This window comes from Hemicordylus capensis, chromosome 1, assembly GCF_027244095.1.
Source record: "Hemicordylus capensis ecotype Gifberg chromosome 1, rHemCap1.1.pri, whole genome shotgun sequence".
Classification (NCBI taxonomy): Eukaryota; Metazoa; Chordata; class Lepidosauria; order Squamata; family Cordylidae; genus Hemicordylus; species Hemicordylus capensis.
In genome coordinates this window covers 431,993,834-432,014,532 of record NC_069657.1, presented here as the reverse complement: position 1 = coordinate 432,014,532, position 20,699 = coordinate 431,993,834, and the positions used below count along the sequence as shown (strand labels likewise).

The following is a 20,699-nucleotide window of genomic DNA, read 5'->3' as shown; positions in this document are numbered from 1 at the left end:
AGCAGCCACGTGCAGACAGAGGTGCACCTAGATAATTTTGGAGCCTGGACCAAAAGGCCTTTGGAGGCCCTCCCCTGCAAGTTAAGCATCATTTTTTAACACGTAGGCTTTTGACGGCACAAACCACACCACCCAGGACAGACTAAGGGGGATTTGGGGGCCCCCAGGGGGTGTGGAGGCCCTGGACTTCGTCCCCAAGAACAAGGGTAAGAGCACCTCTGCATGCACATGTGGATGTCCTATTCAACTCATTGTCTTTTGCCTCGGGCAGCAATTTGCCTTGGACTATCTCTGTTTCTGGTGACATTTTAAGCATCATGTTAGTTGCGTTTTGTGGCTGGAAGCTTTCAGCCTGGAAGAACTTGTTACTGGAGGGTGGGATGTCAAGCTGTAAACAAAATTACTAATATCAGCCTACCCTGCAGGATTGTTGGAAAAGTCACAGAAATCATCATGTTGTGATTTTGTTAACACCTAAAGAACATGATAAATGGCTAAGGATTATTTAATGTAGACCTCAGCTTCCTGCTTGGAGCATCCGGGAGTACCAGTCATTAGCCACATCAGAGGGAGAAAAGCAATGATAATCCCCTTCCACTAGCGGCAACTCCGTCTCCCCCCCCCCGCCAATTCCCTGCTGAGATGACAAGCTTGTTTTAAAGAGCCAGGCTCTCTTTATTGCTTCCCCTATCAGATTACAGCCAGGCGGGTGTGTGTTGGGGGGAAGTCTATTTTTAGAAGCCTGCTTTCTAAAAATAGTTCAGAGATGTTTAGAATTGCGTCACAAGAGGTAATTGTATCCCCTGTTTGGCCTTACGGCCCCCCTCCTCCCCCCCTCCTCCCCAGGAGGGGGCAAATACAAAAGGAGGGAAGGAGAGGATGAGGGGGTCATCAGGTTCAGAGTGAGCCACAGAAAGCAAAGAGGTAAGAGATCCTTTTATTAATTATTAGTATTACTGTCTGATGATGACTGGCCAGATCTGAGCACCCAGGATTAAGGGTCTGACTGCCTGAATACTATTGCTGCTGCTGCTGCTGCTGCTGCTGTTGTTGTTGTTGTTGTTGTTGTTGTTGTTGTTATTATTATTATTATTATTATTATTATTATTATTCCAGTCTCCAACCCACCTTTCTCCAATCAGGACCCAAAGTGGATAATAAATCCAGCAGGTTTGCAGTGATACCACCCTGTTGCTTACTGCTTGGGCATGGGAATTCTATTCAGGGGGTCACAATCACTGCGTATCTGCTGCCTCGACAGCCATTCCAGTCCCAGCAGTACCACCCAGTGGACAGCTGGGGACACTGAAGATTAGGGTGCATCCCTTTGGCAGCTTGGAAGGATGAGCAGATTTGGATCCAATTTTCCTCCCTGCAACCTTTGAGGTCCAGCTGCACAGAAGAGCCAGAGTGTGCTGGCATCCTTGTCTGTCTGTACCAGGGCTTCTCAGTCTTGGATCCCCAGCTGTTGTTGGACTACAACTCCCATCACCCCCTTTGGCCATTGGGGCTGGGAATGATGGGAGTTGTAGTCCAGCAACCACTGGGGACCCAAAACTGAAAAGCCCTGTTCTTTACAAGAATCACTTCAGGGTCAAGGCAAGAACTATTGCAGAAAAGTCCTTGGTGCTGCTTTCTGGGTCATGTGCTTTCTTAAATGAGAGGTGCAGGTGTTCAGGTGTGTCTGGATCTCACACCTTTTGCCATGGAAGCCTTTCCCCCTAATCTCAGATGTTTCAGGACTGGCTGTGGTTACTTAATAGTAATAAAGGCAAAGCACTCTGCATATGCTCAAGGGTGCTCTTTATTATCTCTTTACATGTCCCAGAGTTGAAGTCAAGCACAGAAAGAATTTTTTGCAGCCGAGCCATAGTATAAATTAACCTCTGCTTTGGAGTGTGTTGGAATGCCCCAGGAATATATATATATAGTCAACTTGTCTCAGGCATTTCTTATGCTTCTGAGTTAATACTAAAGTTCTGGACACTGATCAGAGAGCTGCAATGTGGATACATTTAAAGCCAATTCCCACAGCTGAATGATGTCTCCTTCCCTAGCTCCTTCTGAGCTGGGAAATCAACAGAGAGCCAGAATGATGGAACGGGTTCAAATTTAGCTGCTTCTTCCCTCGCACCTAGAATTGCCAACTATCTAATAAATTAGTTATTCCTTATTCCCATATCTTCCAGGGCATAAAATGGAATTCCCTTTATTTCAGACCATCCAAAGAGTACCTCTATTGTTGAAATATGGCAGCTATCTACATAACACAGCAAGGTTCTGAAGAGCAGCCATCTGGGAATCTGATTATAGCAGAGCACCTCCCTTCCATTCAAAAGATTCTGGGTTCAATCCCTGGCACTTCCTGGCAGGGGCACCATTAGGGCCAGACCTGGCGGCCCAAGTCCGTGTGCCCGCTCTCTTAGAGGACCCCATGATTTTCTCTAAGGGAAAAGATGGTCCCTTTATATTTCTGGAATGGCTTGGCCTAGAGTTATGAAATTTGGCACAGGTGTAGAACAGGTTATCAAAACTCCATGTATCGATTTTGAAAGACATCAGTTGATCCATTGATTTTTAAATGGTTTTTTGAACTTTAAAAATTCAAAAATGTCCTATCAGTGGCTAGATTCATGGCAGAGAATTACAAAAACTTCTGGAACTTAACCCCACCCCTTGGGCCATAATTCCATCTCCATGTGGAGGCATCTGCCCACTGCCTTCATAAAAAGGGTAAACATCCTTATTTTCAATACTTTTATATTTCCAGAATGGTTTGGTCTAGAGTTCAGGTGTAGGACAGGTTAGCAGGACTCTGTTTACTGATTCTGAAGTGGATCTGTCTATCCATTGGTTTTTAATGATTGTTTTTAATTAAAAAAAACTTCAACAAATTTAAAAGTCCTATAAATGGCTTGCTTCATGGCGGAATATTACAAAAACTTCTGGAACTGAAGCCTCCCCCCCCCAAACTCCAGACCATCATTCTACCCCCATGTGAAGGAATCTGCCCTTTGCCTTCATAATAAAGTGCAACGTCCTCCCACCCTTTGCCCAACACTTTACATTTCCAGAATGGCTGGGCTTAGAGTTCTGAAATTGGGCACACATGTAGTCCAAGATGGGAGTCTGTGAATGTTTATTTCAAGGAAATTGGTCAGCCCTGTGATTTTTAATGATTTCCCTCTACTTCAGTAAAGCTGCTAGAAAGCGTTATCTCTATCCATAGAGTACTTCATATCTAGTTAAAGTGGCACTGTTACATCTGAACAAACAAACAATTTTTTGAAATAAATGCACTATGCTCAAGTTGGTTTGTGATTCCAAAAGGTCTGCATGAGAACTTTGGAGAAAGGGACACAGTGTGTTGTGTCCTAGTTAGTTTGTGAATGGTCAAGAAGCTATGTGAATCCATTGGGGCTTGAGTAATCTGTTGCTGTTTTTTGGTGGGGTAGGGGGGCAAATGTACTCTGGCCCAGATCTGTGGGTCTGTGGTGATATATATGGAGAGGATGCTCATTTCACAGGGGAGGGGGTCGTAAGCTCATTAGGTTCAGGGTCCAAAATTACCTAGCTGCCTCTCTGCTTCCTGGTAGAGTTGAGAAAGGCCTCTGTACAAAACCCTGGAATGCTGCCACCTGTCAGGGCAGATAACTCTAAACTAGGCAGATCAATAGTCTGACTCAGTATACAGCAGCTTTCTATGTTTATTATAAAGACTAGAAAGGATCCTGTGCATTTGAGGCTGGTACCCAAAAACGTCAAAATGTCCACTATATTATTTTCATCCTGACATGGGGCTAGTCGCAAAAAAACTGATGCTGGCTACTGAAAGTTTAATGCTGCCACTTCAGATTTGAGATATTGTTATAGCCCTGCACAGCAGATCCTCCTTGTAGGCAGCCTCAGCTTTCTTCAGTCTCTTTAATATTTTCAAATTTCATCTCTTTGCAGAACCATGACTGTCTTGTGTGAAAGCTGCAGCAGGCCAATCAGGAGGAAGATCTGCAGCTCTCAATGCTCTACATCTGTCTCCAAGCGGGAGTTCAGGACCCCAAAATCCTTCAGGTCAGAGACTATCCCGCTCTGCTTCCCTGTCTGGCCTAGAGGGGCAAATTCATGTTCTTGGTGGAGAAAAGGTTAGTTAGGACACCAGGGCTTTGATAGATTTAGATATTTCTGACTGTACATCTTCCACCACCTAAGGTCCTCAGAGCAGTTCACAAAATCTCTCTCTCTCTCTCTCTCTCTCTCTCTCTCTCTCTCTCTCTCTCTCACACACACACACACACACACACACACACACACACACAAACACAAACACTCAATCCAGCATGGTGTATGGGAGCCAGTGTGGTGTAGTGGTTAGAGTCCTGGACTAGGACCGGGAAGACCCGAGTTCAAATCCCCATTCAGCCATGATACTTGCTGGGTGACTCTGGGCCAGTCACTTCTCTCTCAGCCTAACCTACTTCACAGGGTTGTTGTGAAAGAGAAACTTAAGTATGTAGTGCACCGTTCTGGGCTCCTTGGAGGAAGAGCAGGATATAAATGTAATAATAATAATTATTATTATTATTATTAATTATTATTATTATTGTTTGTTTTTTAAAAAACACCATCAACCAAAATCCCTCATAGCAGCAGCTCAGGAACCATCAAGCCAGAAACAGATAGAGACTAAAGCCCCACACAGCAAGATCCAGTGTCTTCAAACATGACGGTCACTGTCCATCTCAATGCTCTAACAGAGGGGGAGAGCTGAATCTCTCGGGGCAGTGAATTCATCCATAGCTCAGGTCAGGGGTAGCCCCACTTAAGGCGTCTGGGAGATTTTGGGTTCCCCCCACCGTGGGAGTTGCCAGCATGAAATGGCAGCTTGGGGAGGCAGAGGCATTCACAGAATGGCAGCTTGTGCAATAATGTCCATCAACAGAATAAGGGATTTTAAAACCAAAATTTTGTTGCAGGGCAGGAGGGGAGCAAGAAAGAGCTGCTTTGTGGGAGAAGAAACTGAAGAGAACTTGATGAGAAAATAGCAAACCTAATCTCACACACAGAGAGAGAGATTGAAAACAGCTTGGCCATGCCCCTACTCAGCCAACTAATCATATTGGTAGTATTGGCTGGAAGGGAAGGGTTGTATACCTGCCAACACGTCCCTGAAGCAAGCTTAAATACCTAGAGAGTTATTTCATACAAGCCCATGAGCTACCAGTAGCTCCTGAGTGACCTAATGCCCACCGGCCCCTGTTCCAGCAGCTGCTACTTAGAAGGCCAGGATCCCGTCTCCCTAGGATTGGCATGAGGCCAGGGGTTCCCAACCTGTGGTACTTCAGATGTTGCTGAATTAGGAAGCTGCCATATACTGAGTCAGACCATTGGACACTCTCGTTCAGTATTGTCTAGAGGCCTGCTCAATTTAGTTCCCCCAGCTGTTTTTGGACTACAACGCCCATAATCCCCAGCCTCAGTGGCCAATAGCCAGGGATTATGGGAGTTGTAGGTCAACATCTGCAGGAGGGCCGAAGCTGAGCAGCCCTGGTCTACACAGACTAACAGTGGCTTCCCCAAGGTTGCAGGCAGGAGTCTCTCTCAGCTCTGTCTTGGAGATGCCAAGGAGGGAACATGGAACCTTCAGACACTAGTGCTGAATCATCCCTTTCCTCTGCTTGAGAAGCAGACTGGCTGCTGACAAATCTTTTAACTTTCCAAACCCAGAAAGAAAAAAGAAAATATTCTGGTAGGATAAATCTCTCTGCCACCAAATCTCTCCTATAAAACTGGGTTGTCCCTAATGGGAATTGGAGTGATTAAAAATTCCTGTCTCCTGCCTCTTTCTCTTTGTCACCAGGTAAGAATGAAGAAAAGTCACGTGCGGGGGGGGGGGACTTTCTCTCCCATGTGTCTGTCTGCACATGGAGCTAATTATTAATTTAGCCAAGCTGTCCTTGAGACGCGTTTTGCACCAGAGAAGTCCCTCCACACTTCCTGCTGGGTTAATAGCCAACCCTCTAAGGGTTGTAAAAAGTAAATAACAGAAAAAGAAAACTTTTATTCAGATACTACAGACTGCTTCCATCGGAGGCTTTCTCAGCTTTTTTGATGCCGTTAAAAATACACAGTAGGTTACAAGAATCCTTCAAAAGCACCCCAAATGATGCTGAGGTGGCACACTTTAAAAATCTTGGTTACTCAGTTGCAAAGGACAGATATTTTGGAAATGCAAAGCACACACACCAAAGAAACAGAAATTCTAATGCAAGTTCTTACTAAAACACTTTCTCCTGCCCTAAACTTCTGAAGCTGCTGTGCTTAGCTTCCTGTTCCCTTGAACTCACCAAGCTCCTGATGAGAATCAAGCCTCCTGAAATCCTGTCACAAGGATCTACAGCAGGCTCCCCCAACAATCCAGCCACAATAAGTTGTATCTGGGGGTGATGGGAATTGTAGTTTGGCAACGTCTGGAGGGCCGCAGGTTGGGGAAGTCTGATCTACAGTCATCCTGCTGCAGCATAACTCCATTGCCAAATGTCCTCTTTGCTCCTCCAGTTCCACCCACCTGGTGTACTGATTGGTTGCCCTGGAGTTCACCAGCCAGTCAAGACAGGGGTTAACTTTCTGTTAATTCTTTAGAGGGAGGGGGAGACTGGTCCCTACACATGTAGTCTCCCATTCAAATCCAACCAGGGCAGACCCTATTTAGCAAAGGGGACAAATCATGCTTGCTACCACAAGATCAGTAGCTCTCCTCTCCTCAGTTTATTGTGGCTGAGGATGATGGGAGATGTAGTCCAACGTCATCTGGAGTACCACAGATGGGAACCCCTGCTCTAGGCTAACCAGCACCCTCTGAAGAAATTGAAATTGGCGCCCCACTTATGAAAAAGACAACAATTGATTTCCCCCCATGCAGCAACCCTGAGCAATGCCCCTCAAAGTGTGGTGGCCTGTCCACAGCACCTCTGCATTGCAGCCCCCAAAGTGTGGCATCACACAGATCACGTGCCCTTAAAGCTGACCCGGTGTGCCCCAATTTCCACACTTTAAAGGCAGAGCTGCACATCATCTTTAAAAGGTCAGGCTGAAAAGATCAGTCATCAGGCAAAAGGCTACCCATGAGTTGCTTATATCATGTTTACCCTGGTGGTGTGAACAGCAACACTGATAATAATCCACAATCTTTCCAGGTGAATGCAGACAACCCTTGAGGGACTCTTCAAATGTGGCAAAATTCTGGGAGCATAGAGTCTTGGTCTAGGTCTTGACATAATGAGGAACCCAGGTCAAACAAGGCAGGCTGGGGAGTGGGTGGGGGCACAGACTCTAAGTGGAGCTGTTGAGCCAGCAAAGAGCTGGCAATGATGGCAGGATTTTATGGCCTATGAGGGCCCCATCCCTTCTGAACTGCAATGGCAGCTATCCTCCCAGAGAGACACCCAGGCTGGTTCCCCCTTTGTCCAAGGAGACCCATCTGGAGGAAGGACCCAAGCAGCCAGGTATATGCTCTACTGCTGGAGCTTAGCCTTGGCCTGCTCCTGGGGAACTGGGCCAGGAGTAGCCTTTTTAGACGGAGTTAGTTGTTGGAGAGTTACAAAGCAGAGGAGATAAGGGAAAGTTGAAGAGCTTAGCTTGGAGTTATGCAACCAATTGAGGGGTAGGAACCAATTCCAGTGAGGAAGCAAGCTGTTGCCATCCAAGTTCATGCCATGGCACTTTCCAGATTACCTGCTCAACAGCAGCAAGATGCTTCTGTTCGGGTAATTCACATTCAAAACATAAATAGCAGAGCGCCCAGCAGGAGGAGCAGTCTCATGAAAACTAATAACCTGAAAAAACAGCAACTTTTTAATGCTGGATATACAACGTTAGAGAACTATGTTGCAGCCATTAAATCCGAAACAAGGCATCGGAAATATGAACGGCACCCTGCTGTCAGCGTAGGGACTGTGGTGTCACAACACAGGAAGTGCGGAAGCACACTTCAGAGATATGCCGTGACTCCGTTGCAGGGTCTAATCTGGAAAGCACCTATAACAAGCCAATCACACCAGGCATGTGGTGTTATCAGGCATGTGGTAGCAGGCCTTTGGAAGATTGGCATATGGTAGCCTCCAGACTCTAGTCCAGTGTTTTTCAACCACCGGTCCATGGACCGGTGCCGGTCCGTGCTGGTCCATGAGGAATTAATCCCCCCACAAAACATTTTCAAGCCAGTGGGGGGTCACTGCTGCTGGGAGCTCTCCAGAGCTCATTTCTAGGCAAGCAGCCCTCACTGCTGGGATAACATTCATTTCAAGGAAGTTAAATGAATGCTATCCCAACAGCGAGGGCTGCCTGTCTAGAAATAAGCTCTGGAGAACTCCCAGCGGTGGTGCCCCTGCTGGCTTGAAATTTTTTTGGGGGTGCCTGGAGGTGGGGGCAAGGGGGGTGACCCCTTTACTAACTGCTGGTCTGGGAAACTGTGCACAAAGACTGTACCGGTCTTTGGCTCTAAAAACCTTGAGAAACACTGCTCTAGTCTGTCATGTCTGTTGACCTCTCTGTGTGTGCTCTAGTCTTCCTGCTCTGGCAAGTAGCAAGAGTGACCGGAACTTTTCTGTCCCTTTTTCCATAGCAGTGGCAGCTACTGTCTTTTGCTCACATTGGCTGGCCTTTCCCATGATGTGCGCCCACTAGAGGACAGGAGGGTAAAGCACACCCTGGAAAGGCAGCATGCCAAAATGATGGAAGCTCATGCACTCTGTGTGTGTGTGTGTGTGTGTGTGTTTAAAATGTCTGTATGTATTAGAGCTGCATGCAATGTTTAGTTTAATTGGTTATATTAATCCACGAAAACATTTTGATCAAAGGCGACCCCAATTAATTAGAGAGCCGATTTCATTTTTTTCTATTATGTCTATTAAGTTCTAATAAAAACTGCAGATGGCAAGCACCATCTGAAAAGAGGCGCTTCCTCCGGGTCAGGTGAAAGAGAATGCAGACTGTCTATTATAAGATTATACCCACTGCAACACTGGCACACATCTTCCAAAAACAAATAACTCTATTTTTTGGTTCAAACTATTTTTTTTTAATCACATGTAAATTTATGCAGAGTAATCAATCAGCTAAAACAAAGACCATTAATAATCTAAGATTATTTTGTTGGGTGACAGCCCTAATTTCTATGTAGCTTCTTAATGTACATAATGCATTCTGATTTCATTTATCCCCCTCACAGCCTCTGTAGACAGACTGCGCTGGGAGAGAGGGAGGGACGTTCCTAAGATACTAAAGCAAGCATAATGATGTTGCTCAAAGCATATGTCTGGCAGTTGTGTGCTTTCCCCCCTTCTCCTGTATAGCAGGGAGGGATGATCCAATTTGGATCAGGATCACAGTGTAAGTTCAGAAGGGATTTAACCCTCTGCCTCTGCCATATTCCCATTCCAAATTGGGTGTCCCCTAGGGTAGCTATTTGCCCCAGGAGGGCAAGCCTAATTAAGTTGATATCTGTCCAACTATGTTGTTGCCTTCACTATGCCAATAGCAGCTTCCCTCCCGAGGTAAATAGCAGCTTTGCGGGACGTGTGTGTGTGCAGTTTTTGTCAGGATTGTGGCATGGGCAGAATGGTTTAAACCAGGGCTGCTCAACTTTGGCCCTCCTGAAGATGCTGGCCTACAACTCCCAAAATCCCTGGCTATTGGCCACTGTGGCTGAGGATTATGGGAGTTGTCCAAAAACATCTGGGGGGCCTAAATTGATCAGGCCTGGTTTAAACCCTTTCTCCCTGTGCTGTAATTCCAGTCCAGATCAGGCCCCCAGCAGCTGCTGTTTATTGTTGTTGTTGTTTTAAGAAAGATAAAAGAACAATATGTTTTAGCATCACATAAGGTTGCCAACTCTGCAGACTGGTGCCAATAGGAGCTTCGTCCTGGGGCAAATAGCATCTGTGTGTGTGTGTGTGTGAGAGAGAGAGAGAGAGAGAGAGAGAGCATGGTAGGGGCAAGGAGTTAAACCCCTCTCTCCACGCCACATTTCCAATCTGGATTCCCACCTTTGTGGCTGCTATTTAGGGGGACAAAAACCAAGCACACTATCCAAGCACATGCTTTATGGAACAGGTCTTTTGACCCTGTTCAAAAGGGATTTAAAATTAAGGGTGAGATCCAAACTAAGGCCTTCATTTGGGGGAAGAGATCATTCTGGAATTTTTAAAATTGTTCTTTGCGGCCAGGTTTGATGCCCAGTGAGTAAACACGATTAGTTCAAAACAATATTTCAGAGTTAGCACAGCTGTTCCCGAGCATCTGCAAAGCAATTGCTTCCTCTTTGGGACATGCCGAATGCTCAATGACAGGAGGAGTGCAGAGAACAAATTGGAACTGCTCAGCCCCTTCCAGGCCCGGCCTGTCACCTGTGGAAGCACATCAGCTGGCAGAGACTGGCTTGGTGCTCACCGATAAATAACTGAAATGGCAAATGTGTGCATGGCCACACGCCAGACTGAAGCTGTGAAGCCATCGATCTCCAGGTTGTACATTAAAGGAGTATTTCAGGGAGGATTTTGTTGTGAGAATTGAGGGAAGACTTCCCCTTCCGTGAAGATTTTAAAGAACGGGATGGGTGAACAAGGTTTGAGGATAGTTCTGTAGCAGAGGCTGCTAAGGTGTGCAGTGGGATTTTCTGCTGCCACCTTAAAAGGCAAGCCCCAGGATGAGGTGGCCTCAGGAGAAGAAGGCAATGTGAGAGAACCAGGGGGAACAGTTTTGGTTTTGCAGCAGAAGCCTGTGTGAGTGGTTGGTTCTGTATAATCTCCTCAGGGGCCTGAGAACAGGCATCTCCTAGACTAATAATCATTATGTGAACCACTCTAGTATGTTGTCAGAGGTGTACCTAGGTCATTTTGGAGCCTGGACCTAAAGGCTTTTGGAGACCCTGCCCTACCCCCACACACAGTATTTAAAATACATTTTTAACATGACCACACCACCCAGGACAGACTAAAAAGAATTTGGGGGCCTCCAGGGGGTGTGGAGGTCCTGGACTTCAGCCCGGAGATCTAGGGGTAAGAGCACCTCTGTATGTTGTACCTGTTCTGAGCTGTCTGTACACTCATACATGTTTTTTTTCTGTAAATAACCCTATTCACAGTGTACACAGGTAGAGATCTGTACATAGGTGCAGTTATTCACACGTTATGGTGAACACACAGCAGTATACTTCCTGCCTGTATCATACATTTTAAAGACCTGTCCCTAGGTTTACTTTTAATACAAATGCAGGTACAGGCATTCACACAAACATAGATATGAGTGTACAGACACCTGTACACTCATACAACATAATGTCCGAATAAGACGTGTACTTGCGTCCATTTCAAAAGTGGACATGGGTACAGGCTCCCTGAAATGCAGGCTATAGATAAGAAGTGTACTGTTGTACCTGTGTCCAGCATAACACGTGAATAACTGTACCTGTGTACAGATCTCTACCTGTGTATATGATACACAGAGTATACGAGTGCTGAACGTAATGTGCACATAGGGCAGCTTTCTTTGAGAGCTGGGGAGAGCAGTGGCGGGGGAAAGAGGAGGGACACAGAAGGGGCAAAGTACAATTGTGGTGTGTGTGTGTGTGTGTGTGTGAGTTGTGTACCACACATTAGATTTCTGAAACAGAAATGGGAGACAAATTACTTGTTGAGAGGCACTTGCCCCTGCCTCTGCCCCCACTTGGAGCCTCAGCTGCTCTTAGGGGAGAGGCTTTAATACCGTGTGTAGACGTCCCTCTCGGCATCTCAGCCTTTTCTTGCATTGCACCATTTACTGTATGCCACCTTGAGGATCTTGTAGATTGAAAGGTGGGGTACAAACCCTTAAAATAAAACAACCTGAATTAAAATGAGGCTGCCATCCTAAACATACTGACTAGGAAGGACGTTCCATTGGGTTCAGTGGGATTTAATTTGAAGTCTACCTGTTGAGGGCTGTATGCTGTGACCAGTCCTAAATCTGAGACATGTGGATGGACAGCCACCTAGTGACCACTATGAGCCATACCCTCGGGGGGAGGAAGTTGATTTACTGGGTAAGATTCTGAGCTTGGCTTTTTATTGTCCATAGAGTCTTTGTAAAAATGCCTAAATATATACAAGGCACACTGGGATTCGAGATGGATAATGTTGGCCGAGGCTCACGGAGGACTAGATTCAAGTCCTCACTAGGATTTCTGGCTTTCCAGATCTTTTTGGCTTTCCATATTCTGGCTTTCCAGATCTGGGTGCCTAATTAGCATATTATGTAAATTGGCTTGAAAATAATGTTTGAGCAGACTAGTGACTGCACGTTTTGCTCCATAACTCTGCTTCTACAAGGGCTATTGCTTAGCTTTTTATTTATAAATGAAAGCTGAAATCTGGGCGAATCTGGGTGGGCCAAGCAATCTGGGTGAGATACTTGAAATCTGGGTGAAACCAGAAATTCCAGAGAGGGGACATGGCAACTCTAGTCTTCACTCAGCCGTGAAGCTGGGTAACTTTGGATCCATCACTGGCTGATATCCTGACTATATTTACTAGAGGAGGTCCTATTGAAATTTAGTGGTCCTTTAAAGTAACTCCTGAGTAGCACTACTAAGTAATTCAGTCCGGATATCAGCCACTGGGTAGCTTCGTGTGATCACAGGGAGTCCATTTCCTAGGAACCTCTACTTCCTAGGAAGTATGCAGTCCCTGGCTGGCAGGAGTGCAGTCCTCATGGAAATCCACCAACTGCTGGCCACCCGGCTTTCACCCAACGTTCTCCACCAAACTTCAAATCTTGGTTGTGGAAGTTGGGCAGAAATCAGCAAACTTTGCCCTCTGCCTGAATTTTGCAGACTTCCGCTTGGCTTCTATAACCGGGATTTGAAGCTGGGTGGAAAATGTTGGGTGAAAGTCAGATGGAGGACTTGGGAACCAGCAGTTCCCAAGGAGAGGAGAGCTGGTCTTGTGGTAGCGAGCATGACTTGTCCCCTTAGCTAAGCAGGGTCTACCCTGGTTGCATATGAATGGGAGACTAGAAGTGTGAGCACTGCAAGATATTCCCCTCAAGGGATGGAGCCGCTCTGGGAAGAGCATCTGGGTTCCAAATTCCCTCCCTGGCATTTCCAAGATAGGGCTGAGATTCCTGCCTGCGACCTTGGAGAAGCCACTGCCAGTCTGTAAAGACAATACTGAGCTAAATGGACCAATGGTCTGACTCAGTATATGGCAGCTTCCTATGTCCCTGTGTCAGTTGGCAGATTTGGACAACATGCCTGCCACGACCACACAGATGCTGGGAACTGGACTTCCAGGTGATCATGTGAAGCTGCCCAAAGTCTCTTGTCATAGTCTACTTCACAGGGTTGTTGTGAAAATATGGGAGTAAAGATCCACAACTGAGTTTCTTACAGGAAGGGCATCTATACAGAAATATACATACATAAACATATGCAAGTCTTAAAAAGAAATTGGCCATTCAGCACAGCATTCGATGGGCCATGGCACCACACTCACACTCTTGCATGGGTCAGAAACAACCTCGAGGCAGTTGCGCAAAAGTTCTCTCGCATGACTGCTGAAAATGTGCACAGATGCAGTTGCGCACAATGGGACGGCCATTCTTTCCAATGGCTGTACTCTCGCACAGCTGCGTTTGTGCCATTTTTCGGCAGTCACATAAGAGCGCTCTCGTCGTTTCGGCAGTCACATAAGAGCGTGTCAATGTGGTTTCCAACCCACACAACAGCATGGGCCATAGCACTATCACTCAGTGCTGGTAGTGCTGTGCTATATGTGTACAACTCATAGCCTGACCCATTAAAATATTTGGATTGACTTCAGTAGAGCAAAACTAGTCCTTGGGCTTTATCAAAGCTATCCTGGGGCTGCCCAGGTCCATATTCAGCCCCTTTTGTCCCTGGAAAACTGAGCTTGTTATGACCCAGTAGTTCTAACCATGTAAGTTCCCAGATCCAAGAGGCAGGAGTGCTGACTTGTATCACCAGCTTCCAGCCCCTTTGCACAGATTAATGCCTCTTGGCTGCATGGTGGTTGTCATGGGAACCATCATGTACAGTACCATGGTGCATAATGAATTTCCACCCTGAATGGTCCATTTTTGGCTGCACGGCTTCCTCACTGCATCTTTTCTCTCTCCTAAGTGCTTGGTTGCCGATGTTTCTGTATCTATCACCTGATTTCCAAGGTCTACCTGCGGTTTCCTTGTAAAGACAAACCATGCAACCGTCACAACTAAACAGACCAGAAATTCATAACATAAAACTGTCTGCTTTTTAAAAGCAAAACACCAACTTGGAGTAGCTGGATTTTGGTCCAGCTGACCAAACCCCTCTTCAGAAATTGCATTGCATATGTGTACACATGTACATATTTTTGTGTGAATGAGTAGACTAGGGTTCTTTTTACAAGTGAACCTGGGTACAGGCCCCTTCAAATGCAAGGTAGAGTCAGGAAGTGCACAGGCATTGAACAAAATCTACATTGTACAATTTGTGAAATGCATTACACTGTGCACACAGGCTGGCATTCAGACTCACACTGCACTAGTGCTGTGGATGAGAGGCTATTTTCATCCATCTCCCCTCTAAAGCCCACTTTACCTCCGAAAACACGTCCCTGAGGGTCATACAGCCTTCAGGGACATATTTTCAGGAGGCATAGTAGGCTTCAAAGGGAAGGGGAGATCAATGAATATTGCCTGCCACCTGTACCATCAGCGCAGCATTAGAAGCACCAGCACTGCATTAGTCTGGATGTCAGTCAGATTGTGTGTTGATCCTAAAATGTGACTATGCTCTGCTCTGCAGAATGAGCAGAAGCAGCAGTCCTCTTCACACGTTATGTTCAACACTTGTACAATGGCTGTGTAGTGCAGACAGATACAGAGCTGTACACAGGTACAGTTATTCACATGTTATGTCGAACACAGGCACAGCTGTACACTTCCTGCCTGCACCATGCATTTGAGGAGATCTGTGCCTCAGGCTCACTATTAAAGCGAATGCAGGTACAGTCATTCACAGAAAAACATGAACAAGTGCACAGACATCTGTAATACAGCATCATGTCTGAACAGGGCTAGTGGATCTTTGAATGCCAGTTGCTGGAGAGCAACAGCAGGAGAGGGCTATGGACTTCAAGCCCTGCTGGCTGGTTTCCTTGAGACATATGATTGGCCACTGCAGGAGGCTGGACTGGACGGACCTTTCATCCGGTCCAGCGAAGCTCTTCTGATGTGCCAAAGGAGGACAGAACTCTTGTGCTTTGGATTGTTGTGTCGATGAAAGCATTGCACACAGTGTTTCCCGTCCCTGCATGAAAGCCCCACCTGCCAACATTGACACTGCTATGAAAAGCACAGAAGCTCTCTGATCTCCTTTGCATCTGGTCCCCTGATTTAGTTTAGTCTTGTTTCACACTGACATCCCTCTCTGAAGACTGACCAGATTCCAGGGCTGTTGCTTTCCAATCCTTATGCTGTGGAATTTAAAAAACAAAACTCAGATATTCTAATGGAGAGTGTTGCTGCTGTCATGTTGTCACACAAAACCACACAGCCCAGGCAGCCTTGATTCTGAACTGGCTGAGAAGACAACGGCATCGGGCAGCAATCGGAAGGCATTTCTTGTTCCTTCAGTGGCCTATTCTGTATAGACTAAGCAAAGGTTCCCAGACTTGGGTCCCCACCCAGATGTTGTTGGACTACAACTCCCATCATCCCCAGCCACAGTGGCTGGGGATGATGGGAGTTGGAATCCAACAACATCTGTGGAACCAAACCTGAGAGCCCTTGGATTAGGGATAGGCAACTGGTAGTCCAGGAATTCAGTCTAGTGACTGAATGCTTGCAGTCTGATGCAAAACTCCTGGGACTAGACTAAAACCAGAGCTGCTCAGTTTCGGCCCTCCTGCAGATGTTGGCCTACAACTCCCATACCCCCTGGCTATTGGGCACAGGTGGGGGGGGGCAAAAATTGAGCAGAGTGATCTATAGACCACACCTTCTCAACTTAGGCCCCCCAGCTGTTTTGGACAACAATTCCCATAATCCCCAGCCACAGTGGCCAATAGCCAGGGCTTATGGGAATTGTAGGCCAACATCTGCAGGAGGGCCGAGGTTGAGCAGCCCTGGTCTATAGACCTATAGACTATACTCCTGGGACTAGACAATGGGTTAGAATCCAGAAACACCTGTGGACCGGAGTCTGAGAGCCCTTGGCTTAGGGATAGGTGCAGGGATTCAGTCTAGTGACTGAGTGCTTCAGGTCTGATGCAAAACTCCCGGGAACTGGAGCCTGGTCCCAGGAGTTTTGCATCAGACCGCAAGCACTCTGTCACTAGATTGAATCCCTGCACCACCAGTTGCCTATCCCTAAGCCAAGGGCTCTCAGACTCTGGTCCACGGATGTTGTTGGTCCAGAGATCCAGTCTGGTGACTGAATGCTTGGAGTCTGATGCAAACTCCTGGGGCTAGACTATTGTCCCAGGAGGATTGCATCACAGCTGAAGCATAATCCACAATAGTAAGGACCTCCTCTCGTTATGCATGCCAGTTGTTCCCCCCACCTTAGCTGAGGCACCAGCAAAAGTCTCTTGAACCCTTTCCTCCCTGTGTTGTGAAGAGCAAGAGATGTTTTGGCAGAGTCCTCCCCTTGTGCCCTTCAGTTGCCTCCTCCCACATTCACACCCAGTCCTGAGTGAGTGGGAATGAGGAGCTGAGGCACACCATGGGAGAATTCTGCCCAAACATCTCTTGCTCTTCACAACAAAGGAAAGGGTGAAAGAGCCCCTTGTCTGTGTCTCGACTGGGATGGGAGCAAACCACTGGGTAGAGCCAATGCTGCTAGCACTTGAACGCTTGCTCAAATCAAAGATGGCCACCCCTGTTAAACATTCACAGGCTATACTCAGTTGCCATTTTGTTGTTTGCGAAGATAATGAAATACAAAATACAAGGCAATGAGGTGGTTCATACGAGCAGCTCTATCCTGGCTTGCACAGCCCTATCTGGGTAGGGCTGCTCGTGTGGTGCGCGAATAAACTGGGTCGCCCAGGATGCGGAAGCTGGACTTTGAAGAAGCAAGACAGAAGAAGTATCGACGCTTTTGAACGTTGGTGCTGGAGAAGACTTTTGAGGATCCCATGGACAGCCAGGAAAACAAACAAATGGGTCACAGAACAAATCAATCCAGAATTTTCACTCGAGGCACCAATGACCAGGCTCAAACTATCCTACTTCGGACACATGACGCAAAAACCCAGCTCCCTTAAGAAGTCCATAAGGATGGAAAATGTTGACGGAAAGAGAAGAAGAGGACAACCAGCAGCAAGGTGGATGGACTCGATTACAACAGTGATGAATGCACCACTGAGAGACCTCAAAGGCCAAGTTGAAGACAGATCATCCTGGAGAGAATCGATCTATGTGGTCACGACACCGACTTGACAGCACGTAATCAATCAATCGAAAGTGAGGAAGAAGGGTATACGCACACTTCTACCTCACCTCTCCCAGTCTTAAGAATGCTGGAGTAACCATAGAGCCAGGTGGCAGGAGCGCCTGGCAGCAGGGAAACCCCCAATGCACCATGTTCCTTGTGCAGTGCATTGTGGGATGTGGAAGGGTACAGCCTGCTTCCCCCCCCATTCCTCCCCCTCGCCATTTGATCACTTGTGGGCACATGGTGTGAGCGATCACAGAGCGCCAAGGATAACAATATAAGAACAGCCCTATTGGATCAGGCCCAAGGCCTATGTGGTCCAGCATCCTGTTTCACACAGTGGCCCACCAGATGCCTCTAGGAAGCCCACAAGGAAGAGGTGGGGACATGCCCTCTCTCCTCCTGTTGCTCCCCTGCAACTGGTATGTAGAAGCATCTTGCCTCCTGCCTCCCCACCCAGCCACCCTCCCCAACCCTCCTCAGAATGGCCGTGAGAACGACCTTATTGGCTGACATACTGTGCAAGGTTACATGCGCACTGTACCGTAACATTGGAGCCGTTGTGCAATAGTGCTTTTTGGCAAGTGCAAAAATTGCACAAACGCAGTTGTGCAATGGTACGGCCATTTATTTCCAACGGCTGCCCAGTTGCTCATCTTCATTTGCACAATTTTTGCGCTTGTGCAAGAGTGCTCTTGTGCAACGTTGCACGGTATGCCAGCCATTGCATTTTGAGCAGGCCAACATGTTTTTTTCCATCGCACAAGGTTATTTATCAGAAGAGGGTCTTTCAAAGGCAAGGAGGGCTGGTCTCAAAGAGTGGGTGTCCTTTTGTTACTTTATGAAAGTCATGTGCTGAGAAAAGACTTAAAAGCACCTCATTTAGGTCGCAATCCATGTGCACTTACCGGAGAGTAAGCCTCATTGAACACACAGGTACTTGCTTCTAAGCAAACCTGCCTAAGATTTCACATTGTTAAGGCTGTAACTAATTGCTGTAACCAGCCATTTCTTTGCTACATTGAGCATGCAGAGCATTGAAACACCTTTAGGTACCTGACAGCATCTGAGGGAGGTCATTAATATTCCCGTTTTATACATGAGGGCACTGAAGCTGACAAAGAATGGCTTGCTCAAGGCCATCTAATGAGTCCATCAAAGCTGAGCAGAATTCAGGATTTTCAGTCCAAGGAGCAGCTCAGATGAAGGGCCTCCATGAGGAGGTTGCTGGAAGATTTTTTCGTGTCATAATGGCTCCACAGTGGGGCCTTATCTATTCAAAAGCTGCTTACCACATAGAAGGCCCAACCAAGCACGTGAAAGGTCTCTGTACTCAACAGCAGCAGACAGGAACATGGCGCCCTTGTGTGGAGTTGCCAACCTGAGGCTCTTCAGCTGTTGTTGGACTACAACTCCCATCATCCCCAGCAGTTGAGGATGATGGAAGTTGTAGTCCAGCAGCAGCTGAACAGCCTCAAGTTGGCCACCCCTGCTCTGTACCCTCAAGTGTTTTGAATTTGGGATCATGTCTAAACATTCGCTTTTTCTTCCCCAACCCATGATGTCAACCATTTGCTCAGCAGGTGACTGTGTGGAGATTCTTGGCACAGATGTCATTGCTTTGACCCGTTGTTTGGGTACCTATAGTAGAATCCAAAGAATTCAGATTTGTATAATGCTCAAGGACCAGTAAAGCAAAATCAACACATCAGGAATTTAAGAAAGAAAGCCCTGTGGTTTTTCACTGTTATTGGTTGTACATAACCTAAAGCGTCTTTCAAAAGCTGGTCTGGATCAAGGAATTATTTCTTACCAACACCACAGCCATTTTGGGGAGCCATGACAAAGTAGGCCCTGTTCCCAGGTAATCCACTGTCTGAGCCAACATCCTCAGTTTGTTTCATTGTGAAGCTTGCCCTGCTACCAGGTCGTAAACATCACTAAGACTGTTAGCAAAAGAATGACTTCCGGGATTAACCAATTTACAACCTTATCATAGGGCTGCATCTTCACAAGACAAACTTACTCGTGTAATATTGAAGGTGGCTGTGTAAATCACACTCTGATCTGGTGATGGCACCTGGAGAAGTGTTGTATGGGAATAGAACTATAGGGAGACAGAGGTGCACTTTGCCACAGACCTTGGGGATCTGGTGTGTGGCCTCCTGTCTCTGGGGGGCCCTCCAAATGTTCTGGGGGCCTCTCCAGAGCCCTGCCACGGCCCTGTGCCCGCCCCACCGCTACCCACAGGAGGGGGTCAGGGGCAAGTTAGATCTTTTTTCTTTTCTTTTTAACTTTTTTCAGCCACTGCTACATGGTTGCGGAGGCGGGGTGACCGGCAGGGTACAAATCGAGGCAGGGGAGTTGGAAAGAGCTCCTTCCCTGTGCCTGCCTGCCAACCAAATGACAGGTCGGCCCATTTTCGGCCCATTTAGAGTCTCTCTGTGCAAGCTTGAAAAAAGTAAAAAAAAAAAAAGATTTAACGCCCCGACCCCCACTCAAGTGGGGGGGGGGGTCTCTGAAGCCCTTCAGGTCCGGGGTCCAAAATTACCTAGGTGCATCACTGTAGGGAGAACATGGGAAGCTGTCTCCTCCAGGTGAGCGGAGGGAGCCTTTATGGTTGTGCTGCTCCACTTTTTCCAAAGGCAGATCATACAAAAGGCCTTGGCCTGCCACAAAAATGACTTGAGACCAGGAGGTATCGCAGACGGCAGGCTTTACCGCAGGCTGACTGCAAGGCTTTATTGTGAACTCCACATTGTCCCAAAAACCTGATGCCAAAAGTGGATTTTTTTTTTACCCCGGATATAAATTAAGCTACACTCTAACGTGCAGTGAAAGACCCGAATTGTGTGTAAAGCGCTCCCCGATAGCTCGCAGGGACGTCGGGGTAAATCTGGCCGATATGTGGACGCACCCCCTGCATTCCAGAGGGGATGCGAGCTAAAGGGCTTTAAAAGCCCTGTGGGGGAAAAGCCCAGGTGCCAGGCAAGCTTCTCACCTGAGCACCCAGCATTCTTCCAGAGAGGTTCACCTGGCACCCTCTCTTCTATCCTTTTAATGGCAAGCAAAGCCCTTTTTATTTCCCTAGGCAATTTGACCTCCACCTCTTTTGATGCAAAGGATCTGCTCTTTTATTCTTTCTGTCCTGGGTGGCCCTTTCATGAGGCAAGGTGAGGCAGTGCACCTCAGGGTGTAAGAAGGGGTGCAGGAGACCGTGAGTGCCAGT

The 20,699-nt window shown here is 47.1% G+C and overlaps 1 protein-coding gene across 1 annotated transcript in view; it reads left to right on the top strand.

Annotated features, from left to right (window-relative positions):
- The first annotated feature begins 785 nt into the window (after positions 1-785).
- The window catches only part of LOC128352852 (neuronal PAS domain-containing protein 4-like), a 44,132-nt gene continuing 24,218 nt past the window's right edge, over positions 786-20,699 (top strand). Inside the window, exons 1-2 of the mRNA XM_053313393.1 lie at positions 786-924; positions 3,955-4,068. Coding sequence (XP_053169368.1) covers positions 3,959-4,068 — 110 coding nt within the window. The 5' untranslated portion in view covers positions 786-924; positions 3,955-3,958. The remainder of the gene's footprint in view (positions 925-3,954; positions 4,069-20,699) is intronic.